This window comes from Gymnoscopelus microlampas (assembly GCF_963454915.1).
Source record: "Gymnoscopelus microlampas genome assembly, chromosome: 13".
In the NCBI taxonomy this organism is placed as follows: Eukaryota; Metazoa; Chordata; class Actinopteri; order Myctophiformes; family Myctophidae; genus Gymnoscopelus; species Gymnoscopelus microlampas.
In genome coordinates this window covers 15,976,832-15,999,433 of record NC_139950.1, presented here as the reverse complement: position 1 = coordinate 15,999,433, position 22,602 = coordinate 15,976,832, and the positions used below count along the sequence as shown (strand labels likewise).

General features: G+C 42.0%; 1 protein-coding gene across 1 annotated transcript in view; it reads right to left on the bottom strand.

Moving 5' to 3' along the window:
- Positions 1-22,602, bottom strand: part of LOC311059381 (protocadherin-15-like) — a gene marked incomplete at its 3' end in the record, with an annotated part of 341,810 nt that overhangs the window by 6,645 nt on the left and 312,563 nt on the right. Inside the window, exons 28-31 of the mRNA XM_084077261.1 lie at positions 20,135-20,262; positions 11,086-11,298; positions 6,786-6,874; positions 512-688 (exon numbers count right to left, since the gene is read on the bottom strand). Coding sequence (XP_083933387.1) covers positions 512-688; positions 6,786-6,874; positions 11,086-11,298; positions 20,135-20,262 — 607 coding nt within the window. The remainder of the gene's footprint in view (positions 1-511; positions 689-6,785; positions 6,875-11,085; positions 11,299-20,134; positions 20,263-22,602) is intronic.

Below are 22,602 nucleotides of genomic sequence, written 5' to 3'. Positions count from 1 at the left end.
CTCTTTTGTACAAATAGTATAGTGTTTATATTTGTTGATGACATGTATTATTGTGTGTTGAATACATACTGTAGGACCACCATGGAAACAAGTCCCCAGGACTTTTTTTGTGTTTTCCTTTTAGCTTTAATGTCTTACTGTACCTCGTGCTGACTAATTAAGTATTCAATTCAATCAATCAATCAAAAAGGCACAAATTATAAAATTGTACGTCCAAAACTGTTACTTTTCAGGATTCTGCCACTGTTTAGACTTGTGTGTGACACTGTAGTTGTATGATGAATTGGCATTAATGGCATTCATTTATGAAAAAACACCCAAAAAATCTAATATGGAGATAGGAGGCTTCTGCCTGACAGCGATAATATATATTTTTTGTAGGAAACGTTAAAGAAGAAAAACAAGGCATACTATTTACTCACAACCCATGAAAATGGATCCGTAAATGGGTCCCGACCCATTCGTTCTGGTAAACACTAGTAAAATGCTTTGGTGAACTTCACCCACTCACTTGTGGAGCTCCTGGCGTGAGATGGCCCTGTTGGTGAGCGGGTCGATGGCGTACACGATCATGTCCGACTTGGAGTGGTCCTCCAGCTCGTAGCCGTCACCGTACCGCTTGGCCCCGATGGCCTCCACGATCACCTTGGCCCCTGGGATCTGGTCCTGGATGTAGCGCTCCATGATACTGTGACAAGGTAAGAAAAAAGTATGTCAAAAACATTAATACAACAGTGTGTTCAATGAGCAACACTTCCATTAAAAAGAAAACTGCTAAGCCAGTGGTTCTCAAACTGTGGGTCGGGACCCACCCCCAAGGGGGTCCCTCAGAAGTTTTGCTTAACTCTTTCACTGCCAGATTAAATACATAAATGAATTTTTGTTTTTCCTTACCTTTTCAACTAGTCACAGAATATTAATATCCAGTATGATCGATCCACTGACGGTTGCTTAACACGGAGGGTTTCACTGTAATCCCACGAGAAAAAAAAAAAGTAATCGCGACCCCCACGTCCCCGTCCCTTGTCACAGGCCGTTGAATATAGCTCGTCTCGTCGAAAATGCAGGGAGAAAAAAAAGATACAGCCATTTCCCCAAATACTCTAAGCAGGAAGTCAATGGTGGTGGAGATCTTTCGATCACGTGATCTCCTGGATCTGTGTGACTTGAGGATGAAAATGGTCACTTGTGTGTTAGAGAACAGCGCCATCAGGTGGAAATCCACTGAAAACGTAAAAGTGGTCTTTGGCAGTCTGAGCCTTTGGGGAAAAAAGTCGTAAAAGTCGTACTAGAAAGTGAAATAGTTAATACAGATAGATTTTGGGTCCTTTACATTTGAGAACCACAGTGTGTGTTGCAGTATGCTACAGTATGTAACTTTACAATTAGATTTGCTCCCCATTTTTCTCCCTCATTGATCAGTCAATTAAAACGGGCAGATTAGACAGTCTAGTCCATGCAGCCTCTTAGGGGCCTATTTATATATATATATATTTTTTTATCCTGAACTCAATTTAATTAATGATCGAGGTTCAAGAAAATATACTTAATTTGTCGCTCTTGTGGGAGGAAGCTTTTAGTGTAATTAGTCTATCTGAAAAGCAAATGGCTGTTAAAGGGTTCCCAGCTCTGTCTGAGCTCGGCCCTGGAGAACTTTGCGTCATGTTGTTTAGCCCTTGGCTGTGATGCCATTTTTGTGAGGCCTATACAGATTTTGCCACACTAATTGTGATGATCCGGGGCTATTTTACATGAGTGCTGCTCAGACTCTTTATCGTTTGGCGGCTCGGCGCAGATTTCTTTAATATATATTTATTTCGTAATTGAATGCCTTACTTTGTCATACTACAGTGTCACAAAAAAAGTAGCAAAAATAGCCAATCTACAAGTTCATAACACGTCGCGTGCTCATTTCCTGAAAAGTAACAGTTTTGGACATACAAGGTTTCCATCCGACGAGAGATGATATCCACCTTGGCACTGGCGGCAGCCAGCAACACATTTTTCCTTCCTTGGCTCGTAACCTCAAGTGCGGATTTTTCTCAGTGCCCGCCTGAAATGGATTATCTGAGGTCTTGTTTTGCCAAGAGCCCCGGGTGTGGAGAAAACACACCATCCACTGACTGCCCAGTGGGACAGCAATCATTTAAGCTCTGGAGTGAAACGTTTTTACTGTAGGATTGGGATTCACTTGTATGAATAAACCTGTGCTTGAAGAAGTATAAATACGATACGCGTAGGGGGTGGGGGGTGCGAGCTGATCAATTTGAAAACAATTCTAAAACAATCATTGATAAACGATACTTTTAATAAGATGATTGATTAATAATCAATCCATTGTAGGTGAAAATCTACAATAATAAATAAATAAATACAACTCTAATAATACTGAACTAGTCCATAGCCGGTCGACCAATCCGTGGGGGGATATGCACACATGATCTGGCAAACCGGGACACAGTTCGTCCCATACTGTAGCTGGGCAGCCCCGTAACCATGGCGACATTCTTTTACACAAAAACGCTAATAAACAGCTGAGATTTGGTGAAATCGAAAAACTTTGCAGTTCCATGCACATGGTAATGGTCAATGGCTGTGTGCAATTTCAGATCAATTGGTCGAGCCACTGAGGAGAACCGGGCGTTTTTGTGAGCACAGCACAGACAGAGGTTTGTAGAATTATAGGAGGATAAAGAACATTGGAACGGCTGCAGGTTTCCAGTCCTCCAATAATAATAATTTAGCATGCAATGTTATAAGGTGCTTCCTCCTTTGCGTTGCCACCTTGAACTAAGGGGCTCACATTCAATGTGCTGTGACAACTCTGCATGGCATTATGCATTCCCCTTTCACACTCTCTCCTTTTCTCTGTCAAGCAGTGGTGGAAAAAATATACTCAGATGTTTTACTGAAGTAAAAGTATCAATACTGCAATGAAAAAACTACTGCAAGCGCACGGTCACACAGCACTTTCATTCTACCTATGAGGGCGGATTCTGCCAATGAATTTCAATGGGAATGGAGCGTTTTTTTTCTCTCCAGAAATCCACAAATGACAGCATTGCCCTTACAAGTAAAAGTTTGGAATTCAAAATTGCCAAAAAAGTACAAAAGTATTGGTATCAAAATGTACTTAACGTACCACAAGTAGAAAGTACTCATTATGCAGAATGTCCCATTTCACAAGTTTTCAAATGTGTAAAATGTTTAAAAATCCTTTGAAAATAGCAGATGTTCAAGCTCACAGTCACAATGCGTCGCATCGGCCATTTTCAAATGGCCGAAATATAGATAGGGCTGAAGTGGTTAGTGTATGTTTTGTAATAATAATCAAAATCTACAAAGGAACCTTGTAGTGGACTAAAAGTATAATATTTGCCTCTGAGATGTAGTGGAGTAGAAGTAAAAATACTGAAAATTGGAAATACTCCAGTAAAGTAAAAACACCTCAAAATTGTACTTAAGTACAGTATTTCAGTAAATGTACTTTGTTACTTTATGGGTGCCGTGACAATTCTGCATGGAATTATGCATTCCCCTTTCACACTCTCCCTCTCTCTCTCTCTCTCTCTCTCTCTGAAGAAACCAAACGGTGGAAAATGTTCTGAATAACAAAGTCTATCTCCTAAAGGAGGCCCTGCAGAGAGCGTGGCAAAAAATATGGACTGGAAAATGGTACATGTCACAGTTTGTTTAAAGTCGAAGCTCACACAAGTGTGGTTTAAAAACCTCAGGAGAAGGCGGGCGCTCAGGTGGCGCAGTGGTAAAGTGCCTGCCCACCACCACGGAGGCATGGCGGTTCAAATCCACCGCGGTGTGTCCGGCTTTGTCGAGCGTCTGTTAAGAACACACAATTGGTCCGTGTTCCTGTTCGGGGGAGGGAAGCCGGGCGGGGAGGGTGATATTTGTAACGGCACATAATCTACGGGTTGGGGGCGGCTCCTGTCAGCAGGGAGTGTTGGGCGGGAGGAGTAGGACGGAGGCTCTACCTCCTCCCGGTGGGGGCGCCTCACTGGCAGGTGAGTCAGTAGGATACAACAGCAGTGACGACTACAAAAAGCGCTCCTCGGAGCACAGGTCTCTGCCAGGTCAGGTGGGTTATTGTGGCCTCCTGGTGGCGCTATAGTAGGGCAATGTGAAAAGGGTTCCATTTCTTCCTCTGCCTTTCACGGCAATCAGACGCTGTGTTCATGATTTGAGGCATTTTGTTCAAAAATAAATTGTTTTGCTAAAATCGGCCAATGTGCAAAGGGCGCCGTTTCTACCTCGGCCTAGTGGGAATGTGCGTGCAAAGTTTCACGTCAATCGCACACTGCTTTCCTGATTTGAGGCATTTTGTTTAAAACACACCAATCCTGCAAACTTTGGAAGCCAATGTTAGCCAATCAGGATGTAATATGACAAATCAGACAGATCCATCTTGATCACATGACTATAGAGATATTGTGTACCGATTTGCGTGATGTTTTGACAAAATTGAAGGAGTAATATCAAAAAATATGTTTCGCAAAAGTCGGCCTCCTGGTGGCGCTATAACAGGCCGATGTGAGAAAATTGGGGCAGAGGTTCTGCTCTGGCCTCTAGGGAGTGTGTGTGCCCAATCGGGCCTATGGTGCCGGAGATTAGTTGGCGGAGACAACAAACGTGTGTGGGGAGGAAACGAAAAACGAAAAGCCTCGGAAGAATAAATCTCACTAATCAATAGATTAAACATTTTTCCTCGCTAAAGTATCTTTACATTACCTTTATCTTTGCTCACATCTATGTCCTCATTTAGTATTCCATGCTATGAATTATGCATAAGATTGATGCTCCACAACATGGGTAATCCGAGAGAATATATCGTTGCTGTCGGGCAGAAACCTTGTATCTCCAGAATACCATATTTCAATTTTCTATGAATGAATTAATGCCCTACTTCATCATACAAGAGTGTCACACAAAAGAAGTGAAAATAGCAGATCTGTTTTGGACATACAGTACAAGGTTTCCAACCGACACCAACGACACCGACCCCCCAAAAAAAACAAGGCAGTCACTGCCTCGTTGACGCGACGCACCGACGCACGGTGGTGTCAGGCTATGGGTGGATGCTTGTTTTGTTCCACTCAATGTCCCTTCGTCCTTCCTCATTGCATAATGCTGCATTAAGTGAGTCTCTGATTGGCAAACTTTTATCGATCTAAAATCGTTTCGCAATGCAAATAATTGCTTGTATCGCTGCTAAGAACTTGTGCCATGTATTTAGCGATGTTAAGACAAGAAAAATGTGTTTGACGCAGGGCTCCATATCGCTACGCTTGGTCTTCTATAAATGTGTGTAATCTCTGTGTTGTCAAGGAGTGAGTTTGTCCACGCGTGTTCAAATAAAATGTCTATGTATTTGCCAATGAATCACCGTGTTTACTTATTTTTATCCATAATGATAAAAAAAAATCACACTGATGATGTTTTTTTTTGGGTTCAATAATTACTGTATTGATTTTAAATCATTGAATCATAATCATATTGTATCCCTATAAACAAAGAGTGTCTATCTATCGTATCGTCAACCATGTATCGTGATGCGTATCGAATTAATGTTAAAACGTATCACACTCCCTACCTGCGTCAGACCACTTTTCCCAAAGTGGAAATGTGAAAGCCAGGTTTTAGTGGTAAAAATCCATTAATGCTTTAGATGTATGCAGGGTGCAAAAAAAAAAAAAACCCTGTGTCAGTGACACACATTTGCAACACACAGACAGTGGGAGAGGAAACGGGGGTGTTGTTGAGTGTCATGTTAGAATTCATGAACTAGAGTGTCTAAATGGAAAGGCTGGTGAAATTACGTTCATAAATATTTTGCAAGTTGTAATGTGACTGTGTCGTTTTTCACTTCGTTTCGTTTTGCCTCTGAACAGCATCGCAGGGTACAGTTGCTGCACATCTACAGCGGTGGTTATCAAATTGGGGTCCGTAGACAGACCCCCAGGGGTCCTTTGGGGGGTTACAGGGGGTCCCAAGCTAAAGCATCACAAACGTTTTAATCACTTTATCCATGTTTTATACGTCGGCTATTCAAAAATAGTTTTTTTTACATAATATATCTTCTCTGATCTATAGCAGTGATTCTCAAACATTTCCATGTCAAGGACCCCACAAATAATATGTATTTGGCCACGGACCCCCACCTGAAAAGATTTTGTGCCAGGGATCCCCCATAATAGAATATGTGTGTAAACATTTCTCAAAATGATTCAAGATTTGTCAAAATGTTTCAAGATTATTTTCTTTTATAGCCAATCTCAGCTCGCTCTTGTGAGCTTGTAGATTGGTTATTTTCAACTAGCCGAAGTACAAACTCGGGTTGAAGTGGTTGTTGCTGTATTAACACATTTTGCTGGAACCCCCTCAAGGACCACTGGGGGTCACCGGACCCCACACACAGTAGTCCACTCCCTATAGGCTGGCAGTACGCAAATTCTACTGGTTTCATTTCTTCTGATGTCATTCAGGGCAACATTCACATTTCGAACTGTTTAATGTACATATTTTTCTTTTTACTACTCGTTTATATGATGTTTTTGCACAGTATTGTGTATTTGTCTGTCATTAAATGTTTCGATGAATTGAATACACAGGACCCCAATGGAAACTATTGAGCCATAGTGCTTTCTTAGGTTTAATCCTTTTAGCATTCTTTTGTATAGAACTGTAGTTTCTGTGCTTTGTTTGCAAACTGTTAATAAAGTATTCAATCAATCAATCAATCAATCAATCAATCACACCAAACACTGTCTTACCTAACAAGCTTCTCCTTGTTCTCTTCTACCACATAGGCCGGGACGTTAGACACAACCACCTGCATGTCCAACGCATTTACCACTGACACCTATGAGAGAGAGAGAGAGACAGACAGAAACAGAGAGAGAGACAGAATGAGAGAGAGAGACGGAGAGAGTGAGAGAGATGCATGAAGGATGGTGTGACTACACATGCTCTTCTTTGCTGTTGGGCAGAAACCTTGCATCTCCATAAATCAACTTTTTATGTTTTTAAATGAATGCCCAACTTCGTCATACACTACAGTGTCATACAAAAGTAGCCAATCTACAAGCTCACAACAACGCGTCACATCACGGGGAGTTGTGACGAGATTAGATGTCCTTTATTATTCACGAGGGGAAATCGTTTTACTCGGGTCAATGCATAGATTCAAGACAAGACAATACATAAATATACACCACAATTAAAACACCCAGCAAGTTACTTCAATTCTATGAAAGGTAAGCTAATTCTAAATCTGAAAAGGTCTTTAAAAGAAAGTAATGACCTCTCCACACTTGTGGAACGCCCATACGTGTTTGTGTATGCTTCCATGTGTGTGTGCATGGAAGCTATTAGCACACAGACAAAATGTGAAAGAGAGAAGTGAGTATGTGCAGGTTTTATCAATATTAAACCAATAAAAGGTATTAACAAGAGCTTGTGACTAAATACAGTCTTAACCACATTGGATCCATTGGAACACAGGTTCTTTTTCACCCCATTTCCTCAAAAAAGTCATGTTTTTTTTCCAGACATACAAGGTTTCCACCCGACAGCGACGTCTTTGTTTCTCGTGCCGGGTCAAACTAACCCCCCGCTAATTGCCCGGCTTGTATTTGGGGGGCCGTGCGACAGCTGTACCGCGGGCTTAATTCTGAGGCGATAGGTAAGCACGCGCAGAGAGCATCGTCTCTCCTGCTCCGTGGGCCCAATCTCCCATGCGACTCCCTCCCGTGAAATTAGGTTTCACCCTGAAAATTAACGAGTGCCATGGTTAACCCATTAAGACCGCGAACGCATCCGTGTCACTTTTAGATTTCTTTGGCTATTCAAAAATAGCAGATATACAAGCTCATAGCTCGGCACCGAGTGCCACGCTATGAGCGTGTAAATCTGCTATTTTTTAAAAATCGTGAAAATGTGTGCAAATCTTTGAATATATATTTTTTAAAGCGAACATTTGTAAATCAAATTTTACTTCTGGGGGATTCTACAAATCTTCTAAATCCTAACAGTTTTTTGAAAAAAAAAAAGTGTTACTATGTTACTATAATCAGTGGTTCTCTAACTTTTTCATGTCAAGGACCCCCAAAATGATATGTATTTGGCCGTGGACCCCCCATCTCAAAATATGTTGTTCCAGGACCCCCCAAGAAGCAAAGATTTGAGTAAAACATTTTCGCTTTAAAAATATTTTCAAAGATTTGCACATATTTTCAAGATTTTTCAAAAAAATAGCAGATCTACAAGCTCATAGCGCGGCACTCGGTGTCGCGCTATGAGCTTGTAGTTCTGCTATTTTTGAATAGCCAAAGTATAAAATACTGGTTAAAGTGGTTACACAGATGTTTTAATGGGTTAAGCACTGCTCTGCTCGTGCATATCCAGGCGAGATATGTCCAGCACCCCCTCCTTCTGTCTCATTAGTGGGCTTGTTAGCCCAACATATTTCACGGAAACTGAAAAATAAGCCTGCCAGGATAAATACTCAATTGGGGGCAAAAACCGAGGCCAATCGGCGCCATGTGGGTGGGGAATTCACAATGTCCAGAGATACTAGTACACAGACAGATACAGATGCACGCATGCACGCACGCACGCACGCACGCACGCACGCACGCACACACACACACACACACACACACACACACACACACACACACACACACACACACACACACACACACACACACACACACACACACACACACACACACACACACACACACACACACACACACACACACACACACAGTACTATACTTGTGAGGTCCTAAGAATGTCTATTTCTGAAATGGCACTAAACTTGAGGGGGACATTTGGTCCTCACAACTATAGTAATACAAGTACAGACACGTGCGCGCTTGCACACGCACGCACTGTACACACGCACACAGATGCTCAGGCGCGCACACTCTCACACACACAGACCAATTATGAAGGAAAATCCATAGACTTCTGTGCAGAGTTTAACCCGTTCAAACCGTGAACGTGTCTGTGTAACCACTTTAACCATTATCTTTATACTTTGGCTATTCAAAAATAGCATATCTGCAAGCTCATAGCACGTCACTTCGTGCCACGCTACGAGCTTGTAGATCTGCTATTTTTGAAAAATCTTGAAAATGTGTGCAAATCTTTGAATATATACATTTTTTAAGCGAACATTTTTAACTCATATTTGCTTCTGGGGGTTCCTGGAACAAAATATTTTGAGATGAGGGTCGGCGGCCAAATAGATATAGTTGAGGGGTTGCTCGACATGAAAAAGATTGAGAACCACTGATTATAGCAACATGAGTTTTTCAGAAAACTGTTAGGATTTAGAAGACATTTGTAGAATCTCCAGAAGTGAAAAAAAAAAAGGAAAAATAGCAGATCTACAAGCTCATGGCGTGGCACTCGGTGCCGCGCCATGAGCTTGTATATCTGCTATTTTTTGAATAGCCAAATAAATCTTAAAATGACACAGATGCGTTCCCGGACTGACTGGGTTAATTGGATCGTCAGCTAGAAACGGAGGGTTCAGTCGGGTCCACGATATAAACGTCTGCTGTGCTAGCGCTGCAGCTACAGTACTGTGAATAATTCAATAGACTGGAAGCAACGGGAAAAAACATGCACCATCATCATCATCATCACCGTCATCATCATCATCATCATCCAAATAGTCGCGGTCGGGTGGAAACCTTGTATGTCCAAAACAGTTACTTCAGAAAACTGAAGGAAAAAAAAGAACCTTAGTTTGTTCCAATGGATTCAATGGATGTAGCTATTTAGTCACAAGCTCTTGTTGTCGTTAAAGCTTTGCATTGGTTAAATATTTATAAAAGACACACACACACCTAACCACTTAACCCCTAGTATAGTGGTTGACCGGAGTCCCTCAGGGCTCTATACGAGTGTCTTTTCTGTTTTCTGTTATTGTGGGGAAAGCTTTCGCTGAAAATAGCCGATCGGCAACCTTACAACGCGCCGCGTTGCAACGCGTTGTGAGCTTGTAAATCTTCTATTTTCTGCGAAAGCTTTCCCCACAATACGGATGCAGGGGTTTTAAGTGGGTAACCGCTTTCACTTTCACAAAATATAGCGTAAATAGCCTAACTACAATGTGTTGCATCAAAATACGCTGTGAGCTTTCAGAACGGCTTTTTTTGCTACTTTTATGTGACACTGTAGTATGACACATTCATTAAAAAGCATGGAGAGTATGGAGTTACGAGGTTTCTGCCCGACAACAACGAAATGAATAAATCAGTGGCAAGAAAAACTGCAGACAGAAGTTCAGTGGAGCTAATGCACCCATCACTACAGGTTTATCCTGTGTGTACACACAGAAAAAGGAATGCTTCTAAAATGGTCGGAACGCGAGGAACTATCACTTACTAAAGAACCATTTTATTTAGTGAAGCATTCTTTTTTTCTCCCATGTTCCTCATAATGGTAATGGAGAACCTTTTGGTTCTTGGAGGGACCAGCAATGGTTCTTGGAGGCACCTTTAACAACCTTAAACCCTAGCATCCCAATTCTGGGCATGTCTTAAGTTAACATTCGCCGAACGTATAGCCGATCTACAAGCTCACAACACGTCGCAGCGCGAGGCATTGTGGCGTACCGGCTATTTTCGACCAAGAGATTTGGTGTAGAGGGAAAAAAGGAGCGGTCCAAGGATAGACCCCTGGGGTATAGGGTTTGAGTTGGTTACGGGTTCCTTCTGGACCCATTAAAATAAAAGGTTCTTTAACTCATTCAGACCTGAGGCCCATTCTACAAACGCCTTCTAAATTTGTAGTTTTCAAACTTCTTCTTTCGTGCTAAGGACACCCAAATTGATATATATTTGGCAGCGGACCCCCATCAGATTTTTTTTTGTGCTAGGGTACCCCCGAGAAGAGAAGATGTGTGTTAAAAATTCAACACTTTCAAGATTTCATGTTCAAAAATAGAAGATATACAAGCTCGCAGTGCGGCACGAAGTGACGCACTGCGAGCTTGTATATCTGCTATTCATCATGTGTGGACGTGCACGACGAACGACCGCGATTCTCACTCACCACCACGTCGGCGACGCTGCTCAGGCCCTTGCCCCAGTCGTCCGTGGCTCTGACCTGGAACTTGAAGTAGGCGCGGCGCATGTTGCGGTACATGACGGCCGACTTGATGAGGCCCGTGTAGTTGCCGATCACGAACGGCTGGCCGTCGATCGAGGGAGGGATGATCAGCTGGTACTTGTTGGAGCTGAAGTTCCCCGTGTCCACGTCATCGGCCTGGGAAAGAGACGCACACGCACAGTTTGTTTGTATTACTGTACTGGCTAGCTTTAGTTTAACGACACCAGCATGCAACTAAGTGTACAGTACATCAGGCATAATAACTCCAATCCTAACACCTAAACCTAATTCACAAATGTCTACTAACCCTAACCTGAATCTTTTTCCTGATTGTATTGGGCCGTTCACACTAAGCACTATAACTATAATGATAACTATACCTATGTTCATCATCAGTCTAGTTTGCCTTATTGTATTATAATCGTGGTGTGAAATCTGCTATCTACTTCGATGATAACGATTTGTAATGCTATCTATCTTTACATTACAGTGCTCAGTGGAATGGCCATTAGATACAACAATAACATTTTCCTCACAATAACTACACACTCCCCCCCATGCTGACACACACACACACACACACACACACACACACACACACACACACACACACACACACACACACACACACACACACACACACACACACACAAAAGAGTATCGTGTGACCATCACCACCTGTGGCTCCCTAGAGGATGCAGTGCAGTGACCTTTGTTCACCAGCAGAGGGGGAAATGGAGTTTTAATAGGCCCCTTAACAAACAATGTCACACTGGCTCCAAACGTCATACTGGCTCCAAATGAAACCCATTCTGTCAGGTCTCGCTAGGACGCACCTCACTAGCCAACACACAAGAGGGGGTTGGGGAGTGCTGAAACCAGCGCAACCCGAAACAACAGGTTGAGAATTGTAGTTATTATTTAGTCACAAGCTCTTTTATTTGAATTGAAGATCCCCCACCCTGACAAGCGTTTGGAATGGTAGGCTTTACATTTAGTTTGACTCTGTTGCACAGATAAATATTGTGAAAATAGCCGAACTATAAGCTCACAACGCCTCGCACTGCGAGGCGTTGTGAGCTTGTAGATCGGCTATTTTCAGTGTTTGCCTCTTCCTTACGTACTATTTGACAATTTGGCCAATTTGGTATTAAAAAGGTCTTAAAAGTCATTAATTAGGTAATACCCTGTATACACTTTTACTGTATGTTGGTTTGTTTACTGTTGAGCGAGAAAACAATGTTGCTCATAAAGCTAATCATCCGGGGACCCCCAAAAATAATTTGGGAACCGCTGGACTAAGCCACTTTCACTGTCAAAAATGTTCAAAAGTAGCAAAACATTGCCGATCTACAAGCTCACAACGTGTCACAATATAGATCGGCTATTTTTGCTACTGTCGCCCGACAGTCTACACTGTTTCCCAACAGTGTACAGTGTAGAACGCGTTGCGGAGCAACGTGTTGTGAGCTTGTGTAGATCTGCTATTTTCACTTGTGTCTCCAACTAAAAAGTTTGGGAATCCCACTGCTCTAGTATGACAAAATAGAGCATTATTGTTATTTATTTTTTTTAAACATAAAAAGTTGCAATAAGGAGATATGAGGTTTCTGCCCGACAGCCGACGAACTACCATAGGTTATCAGAGGCTTTGACAGTGTCCTCTGAGCTCTCACACATGCACATCAATTTTCACGCGGCCCGTCCGCGCTGACATTGATGAATATGTACAATGACTCTTTCTCTTCCACGGGTCCTGGCAGATGGAAGGATGTAAAATATAGACGACAAGGACAAGGCTGCCCGGAGACTGAGAGAGTGAGACATCCTGATTCTCACTGCTTAACCCATTAAAACCTGAGTCCGATTCTACAAATGCCTTCTCTGAAAAACCTATGTTGCTGTCTATCGTTGCTGTCGTGCAGAAACCTCTTATCTCCATGTTCAAACTTTTTGCGTTTTTTCGTAAATGAATGCCCTACTTTAACTCTCTCAGTGCCAGACCCCGAGTTATCCCGAGTTTTTAATGTATACCCTCCCTGCCAGAACGAAAAATCCCGAGTTTAAAAAAATAAAAAATAAAATGATTTAAAAAAACAAAAAATAAAAAAAAAAAAAGTGTTCAGAACCCAAGATATCATTATCTGAAGATTTGCAGCTCCATCCACTCCTTGTTTAACTTACAACTGAAAAAGGCTGTATCTCGCTTCCTAAGCACTTTTTTTTTACTTTGAAAAAAACAAAAAAAATCTTGGCACAGTTCGCAATAATTTTTTCATTTCATTGGCACTGAGAGAGTTAATCATACCACATACAGTAGTCACACAAAAGCATCAAAAGTAGCAGATACAAGCTCGAAAGGCGGCTCGAAGCGACGCGTTTTGAGCTTGTCGATCTGCTACTTTTGAATTTCAATCCTGAAAAGTAACGGTTTTGGACATATGAGGTTTCCAACCGACAGAGACGATATATAGGCCCTGCTAAAATCTAAAATGACACAGATGCTTTACCGGTTTTAATGGGTTAAAGGGACATGTTTGTGGCTACAGCCATCAGGGCGGCAAACATGACAGGATACTTTCGCCGTAATTTTAGGTTTTTATTAAGCTATTAAGACCTGAGGCCGATTCTGAAAACACCAACTTTTTTTGTGTCAAGGACCCCCAAAATTATATGTATTTGTCAGCTGACCCCCATCTGAAAATATTTTGTGCCAGGGAACCCCAGAAGAGGAGATTTATGTTAAAAAAAATCATAATTATTCAAACTTTTTCAAGCACTTTAAAGATTTTTCAAAAATGTTCAAAAATAGCAGATGTACAAGCTCGCAGCACGGCACGAAGTGACACCCTGCGAGCTCGTAGATCTGCTATTTTTGAGAACCACTGTTCTAAATCCTGCGAGTTTTTTGAAAAACGTATGTTGGTATACAGCTAAAATCTAAATTGACACAGATGCTTTCCCTGGAACCACTAGATACTCACCGGTACCCGTTGTCAGAGTACCTATTGTATCCGTCTGCCTGTCTGTGTCCCTTTTATGCCCATATATGGAGATTTATGTATCTTTCTGTCTGTGTCTGCGCACATAATGGAGTTTAATGTCAAACAGAATTCCATATACTGTGTGAGGGGATTTGCGGATTTATGAATATTTTTTGGGAGATCCACCTATCGGACCAGCTTTCCATTGGCGCATCACTCCCTCGGGGTCCTCAAATCGCGCTCGCACGCACGCACGCACGCACGCACGCACGCACGCACGCACGCACGCACGCGCACACACACACACACACACACACACACACACACACACACACACACACACACACACACACACACACACACTTCAATGTACATTATCGATGCAGTAGATAGCCTGCAAAAAGCCCCAAACCGAAACATTCCATCTCCTTATACAAGCATGTTTCATGTACAGTCGCCAACAGCTCGTATCCATTAGTCACAGGTCGCCATTGTTGTCAAAGAGAAACAAGTCACAAACTGCTGCTGTGTTAGTCAGCACACTTCATTACGGTGATTAACTCGGGTTGTATTTTGTGTCCTGTGACAGCAAAGGCTTTTCCCCATCTCTCCCCTCTGAAAGGGAGAGATTGCAGTTCTGGCAGTTCAGTTCAGTTGGCTAGAACGGTGGTTGTCAAAGTGGGGTCCCCAAAGTGGTCCTTGAGGGGCTTCAAGGCCAGGGGGGGTCCCCAGCTAAATTAGTAAGTATAGCATCAAAATCAGCACGACCATTTTTAACCAATACATCGGCTATTTGAAAATAGCATATCTGCAAGCTCACAACGCGTCGCGTTGTGACGCGTTGTGAGCTTGCAGATATGCTATTTATATATTTTTTTGAAAGATTTGGAATATTTATGAAGGTCCCCTGGCACATCATCATTTCAGATGGGGGTTTGTGGCCAAATACGTATTCATTTGGGGATCCTTGACATGGAAAAGTTTGAGAACCACTGAGCTAGACGCAACATACTGTACTTGCAAGTAGGAGATCTGCATTTTTCTGTGTTGGGCTGTTTGTAGGCTATAATTGCCAGTAAGGAAAAACTTCAATTACACAGCCATTCTCTTCTAATACACAGAAATAATTATGCTTAATTGAAATTTCCTCACAAACTGCCATGTACTGTTAGTTTCACACTTTAATGTGACTGATTGTTATTCTTCTGAGAATGATGAGAAAATGTGATTCAATTGTGTTGCATTTTCAAAAAAAGAAAATAAACAATACAAATAACACGGCTACAGTTCACACTATTCTAATTGATTAGGAAATATAAATGAAAAACAAGACAAAACCCTGAATGAATAACATGATGGAGCTAAATGTAGAATGGAGTCATCCAAGAGTCATAGAGAAGATGAGTTGCTGTGTTGTGACTTCCTCTCCCACGGTACTGCCTGTATCTTGTTACTACTGCGTTTCAGTGGTGGGAAAAGTAATAATTTACTTGAGTAAAGGTATAGAAGTATTGACATCTAAATGTACTTGAAGTTACCAAAAAAAAAGTACTCAATATGCAGTAAGTCCTGTTTCACAAGTTATATCATATGTCTAAAATGTATGTAATTTTTTTTGGAAAATAGCCGATCTACAAACTCACAACGCGTCGCATTGCGACGTGTTGTGAGCTTGTAGATCAGCTATTTTCAAATAGCCAAAGTCTAAATAGGGCTGAAGTGGTTAACGTATGTTTCGTAATAATAATCAAAATCTACAAACTAAAGTTTTCAAATAATTGTAGTGGAGTAGAAGTAAAAGCATTGAAATTTGGACATACTCCAGTAAAGAAAAAGTACCTCACGATTGTACTTAAGTACAGTACTTGAGTACATGTATTCAGTTACTTTCCACCACTGCTGTGTTTTGCCTTTGTTCGACTCTCCACAACACTTGCAGTACTTTTATGCATCAGGCCAGCATTATCTGGCTCTGTGGATTTCATTTCATTAACAAGAACCAACAGAAGCAATAAATAAAGCAATTAGTCAGATATCTCTTATTGTTATTTTGGTTAAAGGCAAAAACAATGCTGTGAGCGAGAGAGAACGGCGGGTCAGAAATGTCTAATGATTTCTTCCTCAGTGATGAACACGGATAAAAGGGTTTCTGCTTCAGTTTTAATTCGCTCAGACACAGCTGTTCTTATGCCGTTTCTCCAAAGCATTTGGCCTAAAGGGAAATTATCCATACAGTAGTAGTTGACCTTACAGTAACTGTAAGCTTTTCTTTTTCTTTTCAAGAAAAGGAGCATTTTTTTTACTTTAAGTAAAAGTATCGATACTGCAATGTAGAAGTACTCTGTAAAAGTCCAGTATTACAAATTTACTTGAGTAAAAGTACCAAAGTATTGGCATCAAAGTACCAAAAGTAAAAGTACTCATTATGCAGAAGGTTCCATTTCACAAGTTTTCAAATGTATAAAACTCACATCTTAAAGGGGCTACACCATGAATTAAAAAAATATATATTATATATAAATATTGCCCCCTAATACGTTTTAAACAGGTTGTAAGCCTAAAAAACATCCAGATATTTTTTCTCACAATCTGACTGTCTGTCATTCCAAGCTTTTTCAGCTGCAATACCAAAACGTCCTATTGGGCAGGGGGGAGCTACTGAGCAATTCTGTCTGGCCATCGTCAATGCAAAATCTGTGCAAGTGACATCACTTGCACAGCCATTCTGAAATGGCCTGTTCAGACACGCCCATTCAGGAAATCCATGAAATGAGCATGAATGACTGAATGTTAAAAAAAATATTTTTTTGGGTACAAGAGACACTGGGGAGACCAAAAAATACTAAAAACCTAAAAAAAAATGAAATTCATGGTGTAGCCCCTTTAAGTCTACAATATAGGCATACATATTCAATGACAAACGTGATCCAACAACAGAGGCCACACAACAGATGAGCGCAGAGTGCGCGCGCTCAAAATATTTGCAGACTTTTAGGTATGTGTGGGCAAGGCGTGTGTTCCTCTGAGTCGATGTCTGTCTGGTGACAATTACAACACACGTGAGATGTAGCGGAGTAGAGAAAGAGACTCCAGCAAAAAAGTACAGTACTTGAGTACATGTACTTAGTTACTACTTTCCACCACTGCTACGGGGCACTTGAATAGAGAGCTGTAGATTTATGTATGAGTTTATTTATTTCAACTACTGTACCAGCTCCAAGCAGGCATCATTCAAATTTGGCTAATTAGGATATATTTGCATTTCTCTCCTCATCTGAAAAATGCTAGCCTGAGGCTAGTAAGCAGCTTCCAGCGCTAGTTTCTCAATGTATTTGTGCACAACGATCACACTATGGGTCATGTCACAGTTTGCAGTTTATTTTTTTTATTGGGGGGACAAAAAGAAAATCAACTAGAAAAAGTGCTCAAGTCATGTAGGTTATTGTGGACCAGCAATGTTCGAAATTCGCCAATTAGGATATAAAAGATCAGACAGATCCGTCTTGATCACATGACTATAGAGATACTGTGTACAGATTTGAGTGATGTTTGGACAAAATCTATTGGAGTAATATAAAAAAAATGTTTAACAAAAATCGGCCTCCTGGTGGCGCCATTACAGGACAATGTGAAAAGGGGGCATGTGTGCCTCGGCCTAGTGGGAATGTGTGTGTAGAGTTTCACGGCAATCGGACGCTGCATTTATGATTTGAGGCATTTTGTTCAAAACAAGCCACTCCTGTAAACTTTAGATAAAAATCGTCCTCCTGGTGGCACTAAAACAGGCCGATCTGAAGAATTCGGGGCAGGGGTTCCGTTCTGGCGTCCAGAGAGTGTGTGTGCACAGTTTCTCTGTGATCGGGGCAACTGTGAGAGAGATTGCCGGAGATTAGTGGTTCACAGACGGACACACACACGGACACACACGCGGACACACACGGACGTACAGGGTGCAAACCTAGTCTCGGCCATGCCTTTGGCCTGGCGGAGACAAAAAGAAAGCCAGAAGCTCTCCCACTTCTTGTGACCTCCTCCCTCCCTCCCCTTGCCGTTTCATAACACCAGCATGAAAAAGCATCAGTCTGCTGTTGTGCAGACCTGCTGGCAGCAGCTGGTTTGCATATTTCAAAAAGGTAAATTACAGTTTTAATAACTCATTGAGTCGTCTGGCATGTCGCCGGTGATGAAAACAGACTGCAACCCAAAGCAGGACGTTGCAAGCAGAAGATTTCAGTCCACTGCAATCAGTCTGAAGACTCACAGTAATAGAATTATTACTAATGGGGGCGGCAGTGGATCGGGAGGTAGAGCGGCCGCTTGGGGAAAGGCAAGGTTCCTGGTTCGATCCCCGCCGGCTCCCCTGGGTTAGTGTCGAAGTGTCCTTGAGCAAGACACTGAACCCCTAACTGCTCCCGATGATGCCTTGCATAGTTTCCTGCACCGTCGATGTGTGAATGCACAGTATGTGTGCATGGGTGAATGTAATGCACATTGTGCGTGTTACACAATGTGTACATACTATATAGTATATATACATTTATATTGATTGATTTTGATTCACTGTTTGAGTGACACCAGATGTTATGAAAAAGGAAATGTGGGTAAATAAGAAAAGCACATCATGTCCCAGCTGCTGCCATGATGAGATACACAGAGGTAGGAAAACATCATTTGTCATCATGTCCATGTTATGTGTTTACTGAAGGTCATGCAAATAGGAAAAAAATAAAAATCATGACAATGTAAACAACGTCCTCACAATACCTACTTCTCAAATTATGCCATACTTGTGGGGACATAACGGCCCTCACTAGTAAATACAAGTACACGCGTGCGTGCGCGCACACAGCCACACACAGACAGACGCGCACAGACAGACAGACAGACAGACGCGCACAGACAGACAGACAGACAGACAGACAGACAGACAGACAGACAGACAGACAGACAGACAGACAGACAGACAGACAGACAGACAGACAGACAGACAGACAGACAGACGCGCGCACACACACACACACACACACACACACACACACACACACACACACACACACACACACACACACACACACACACACACACACACACACACGAAGACAGACACACGCACGCACACACAATACGCGCCAATCTTTCCTAGGCAAAGCGGGCTCCTCCTAATCAAACAGGATCTCCTGCCATGGTTCTGTGCACAAATTGGGATTATACCACTCCTCTCTGATGTTAGGGAGCTGGGCAGGAGGGAGGGAGGGTGGGTGGGTGGTGGTGAAGGGGGGGGGGGGGGTGCGTCCAGATGAAGCTATGCCACAGAAAGCGTATCAGATTAATTCCTTCACTGTGGCTGCAGGGTAATCACAGAGCGGGGGGGTGGAAGGGGAGGCGGATGGGGAAACAGGCACTTGGATTTCCGCACGCGTCCATGTGTTCTTTGTTAACCCATTCATTCCCGGGAAAGCGTCTCTGTCATTTTTAGACGTCTTTGGCGATTAAAAAATAGCAGATATACAAGCTCATAGCGTGGCACAGAGCGCCGCGCTATGAGCTCGTAGATCTGCTATTTTCGTACAAATGTGTGCAAATCTTCAAATATGCATATTTTTAAGCGAACATCTGTAAAATATTTTGTCCCAGGGACCTCCAGAGGCAAAGATTTGAGTTACAAATGTTCGCTTTAAAAAATATATATATTCAAAAAATTGCACAAATGTTCACGGTTTAAAAAAAATAGCAGATCTACAAGCTCATAGCGCGGCACTCGGTGCCGCGCTATGAGCTTGTAGATCTGCTATTTTTGATTAGCCAAAGTATAAATCAAATCTAAAATGACACAGATGCGTTCCCGGATGGAATTGGTTAACGCACCAACCAGAACGACGGTCCATCAGGCAGATTGTCAGGCAGATGGTGCGCAAAGAAAGACGCCAGGGCCAGAGCTGTTTGCTTTTCACTCACCACTATGGTGACCGACCACTGAGAGGAAAACATGTTTGTCTTTTTTTACTCACAATTATAGTGAGCACGGAGGAAAAGGTCCTGGTGTCTTCTGCCACCCCGCCGATGTAGAGCTGCCTGGTGAAGACGGGGTAGTGGTCGTTCTCGTCCATCACCTCGATGTACACCTTCGCTGTGTTGGCTGCAGAAAAAGGCGGAAGAAAGCAGGATGAGCGTTAAAGGCATAGTTCACCCCCAAAATGCCTTTTTTTCTATCGATTAGTCACCCCATGGAGACTTGAATTCATGGATATTCTTTTTGTTTTTGTCGCATTCCTAAGCCAATAATTTGATGACCGGCAGTAGTTCCGGTAGGAGACACAAAGACTCTCCTTTGTGTCTCCTACCGGAACCGCTGCCTACCGGTCCGCTGGTCATCAAATTAGTGGCAAAAAAATGGATCCATGAATTAAAGTCTCCATGGGATTACTAAGCTATAGAAAAAACAACATTTTTGGGTGAACTATCCCTTTAAGCAATGTGGGAGGGATACACTTCACTGTTCTGTAGGTCTCGTTCACATGACATCATGACAACAAAAGCCCTGCATTTCTGTGTCCATACAGTAGCATTCCAGTACTGTAAGCCTATGTGGCAGTCCAGAGTTTTAAAACCAAGATGAGAGAACATACTAGCAGTTTTAGCTTCAATACATTGGCTCCCGGTTGTTTTTAGGATTGATTTACTTGTTTATAATGCTCTCAATGGTCTGGCACCTTCCTACCTCTATGACTGCCTGCCTAGATATGTTCCAAACCGCCCCCTCAGGTCTTCTAGTGCTGACCTGCTCGAAGTGTCTAAAATACCATATTAAAAAAGACAGGCAGTCTCTGTAGAAAGCTTTAAAGCACAACTCAATATCTATTTCTCCACTCGTGCTTTTAGTTGATTTAAAAAAAGATCTCTGTGTTGTTATTCAGGTCTTCACTGTTTTGCCTGATGTTTGCAGTGCATGCTTTATTGTTAAATATTTTTTTTTCTTTTTCTGTAAAGCACTTGTGCTTTATTCTTTCTCTGTAAAGCCCTTTGAGCTGCATTTCATGTCATGAAAGGTGCTATACAAATAAAGTTTATTATTATTATGTAGTCCTATTAATGCCAACTTAGTCTTGGCCAGCCCTCCAATCTCGCTCAACTCCGAAAGGAGGTCTGAGCAGCTCATACTCACTGGGTTAAAGTGGTGACAGGACAATAATCTGTCTGAGTTTTTCTGACCGGGTTCGATGCAAAATTACTGCCCTTTACTGTCTGCACACACCCTCGGCCCCTTCTATCCACTTTTCACTTCAACAGATCCCCAGGCTTTCTTTCTGAGAAAGCACGAGATGAATGCCAACTTAACACTTAACCTGCCTGAATTATTTCAGATTTTTTGCAGTTTTATGCCAGAGATTTTTCATTGAACAAAAAAAAAAAGTACTCAGGAGCCGAGATACAGAATTAATTTTAATTTTAAGTTAACAAGGAAGTGGATAGGAGTCTAGATCTTCGAAAAATCATATCTCCTTGGTCTTTGGGTAATTTTTTTTTTTTTTTTAATAAAATAAAAAAAATAAAAAAAAACGAGTTAACTCGATCTAGGCAATCAAGTGATGGATTTGAAAAACGAGTTAACTCGTTCTAGGCAATCAATGTGTTAATATGTGCAATGTTAGTTTAAGTCGCTAAAAAAAAACTTTTTAATAGGACCCCCAAATTAATGTATGTACTGTATTTGGATCCAAATCTGAAATGATGTTTGTGCCAGGGACCCCATACAAGATTTGTGGTGTTTAAAGTTTTTAAAAATATTTTTTTAAATTTCAGTTTTTTTCTAGGTAAAAAAAGATGCTCATAACGGGTCACATTGACCCGCTGGAACCCCCCCAAGGACCCCTGGGTGTCCCGGGACCCCACTCTTTTTGGATGATCACATCCTGCTTCACACCAGAGAGCTGCCCATGCAGTACAACCACTGTCTCATACCGTTGATAAGTAGCTCTATGTTGGAACAGTTGGGGGGGGGGGGTTAAGTGCCTTGCTTAAGGGCAGTTCAACGAGGGAAAGATGAGTGTTTCTCATTCACTTCCCCACCTAGATTCTTCCAGCTGGTTGAAGGGAATGAACCGGTAACCTTCTGGACACCAAGCGTGGTCCTCTGCCCTTTATAGGCTATCACTGCTCCCAGTCTTGCTTTTCACAGAAGGAAATTATCTTAGCAACGCCGGCAGCAGTGTCATTTGCAGTGTCGTGCCATTTTCGTTCATTATTTACTTCCGCCCACACCCGACCCAGAAGCCAGTTATCCACAGCCTTTGTTCATAAACATTTGAATTTGAAGTTTGCAATTATTCATTTCCTATACATCACAAGAATGTATATAGGCCTAACCCTTTTCTCTACCCATGCTCCCCAGGTTCTTGTTTAGTTTGAAGTCTTCATTAGCTGTAACTTTCTTTTAAGACAAAGAGAGTTGAAAACAGAAATAACAACATAATAAACA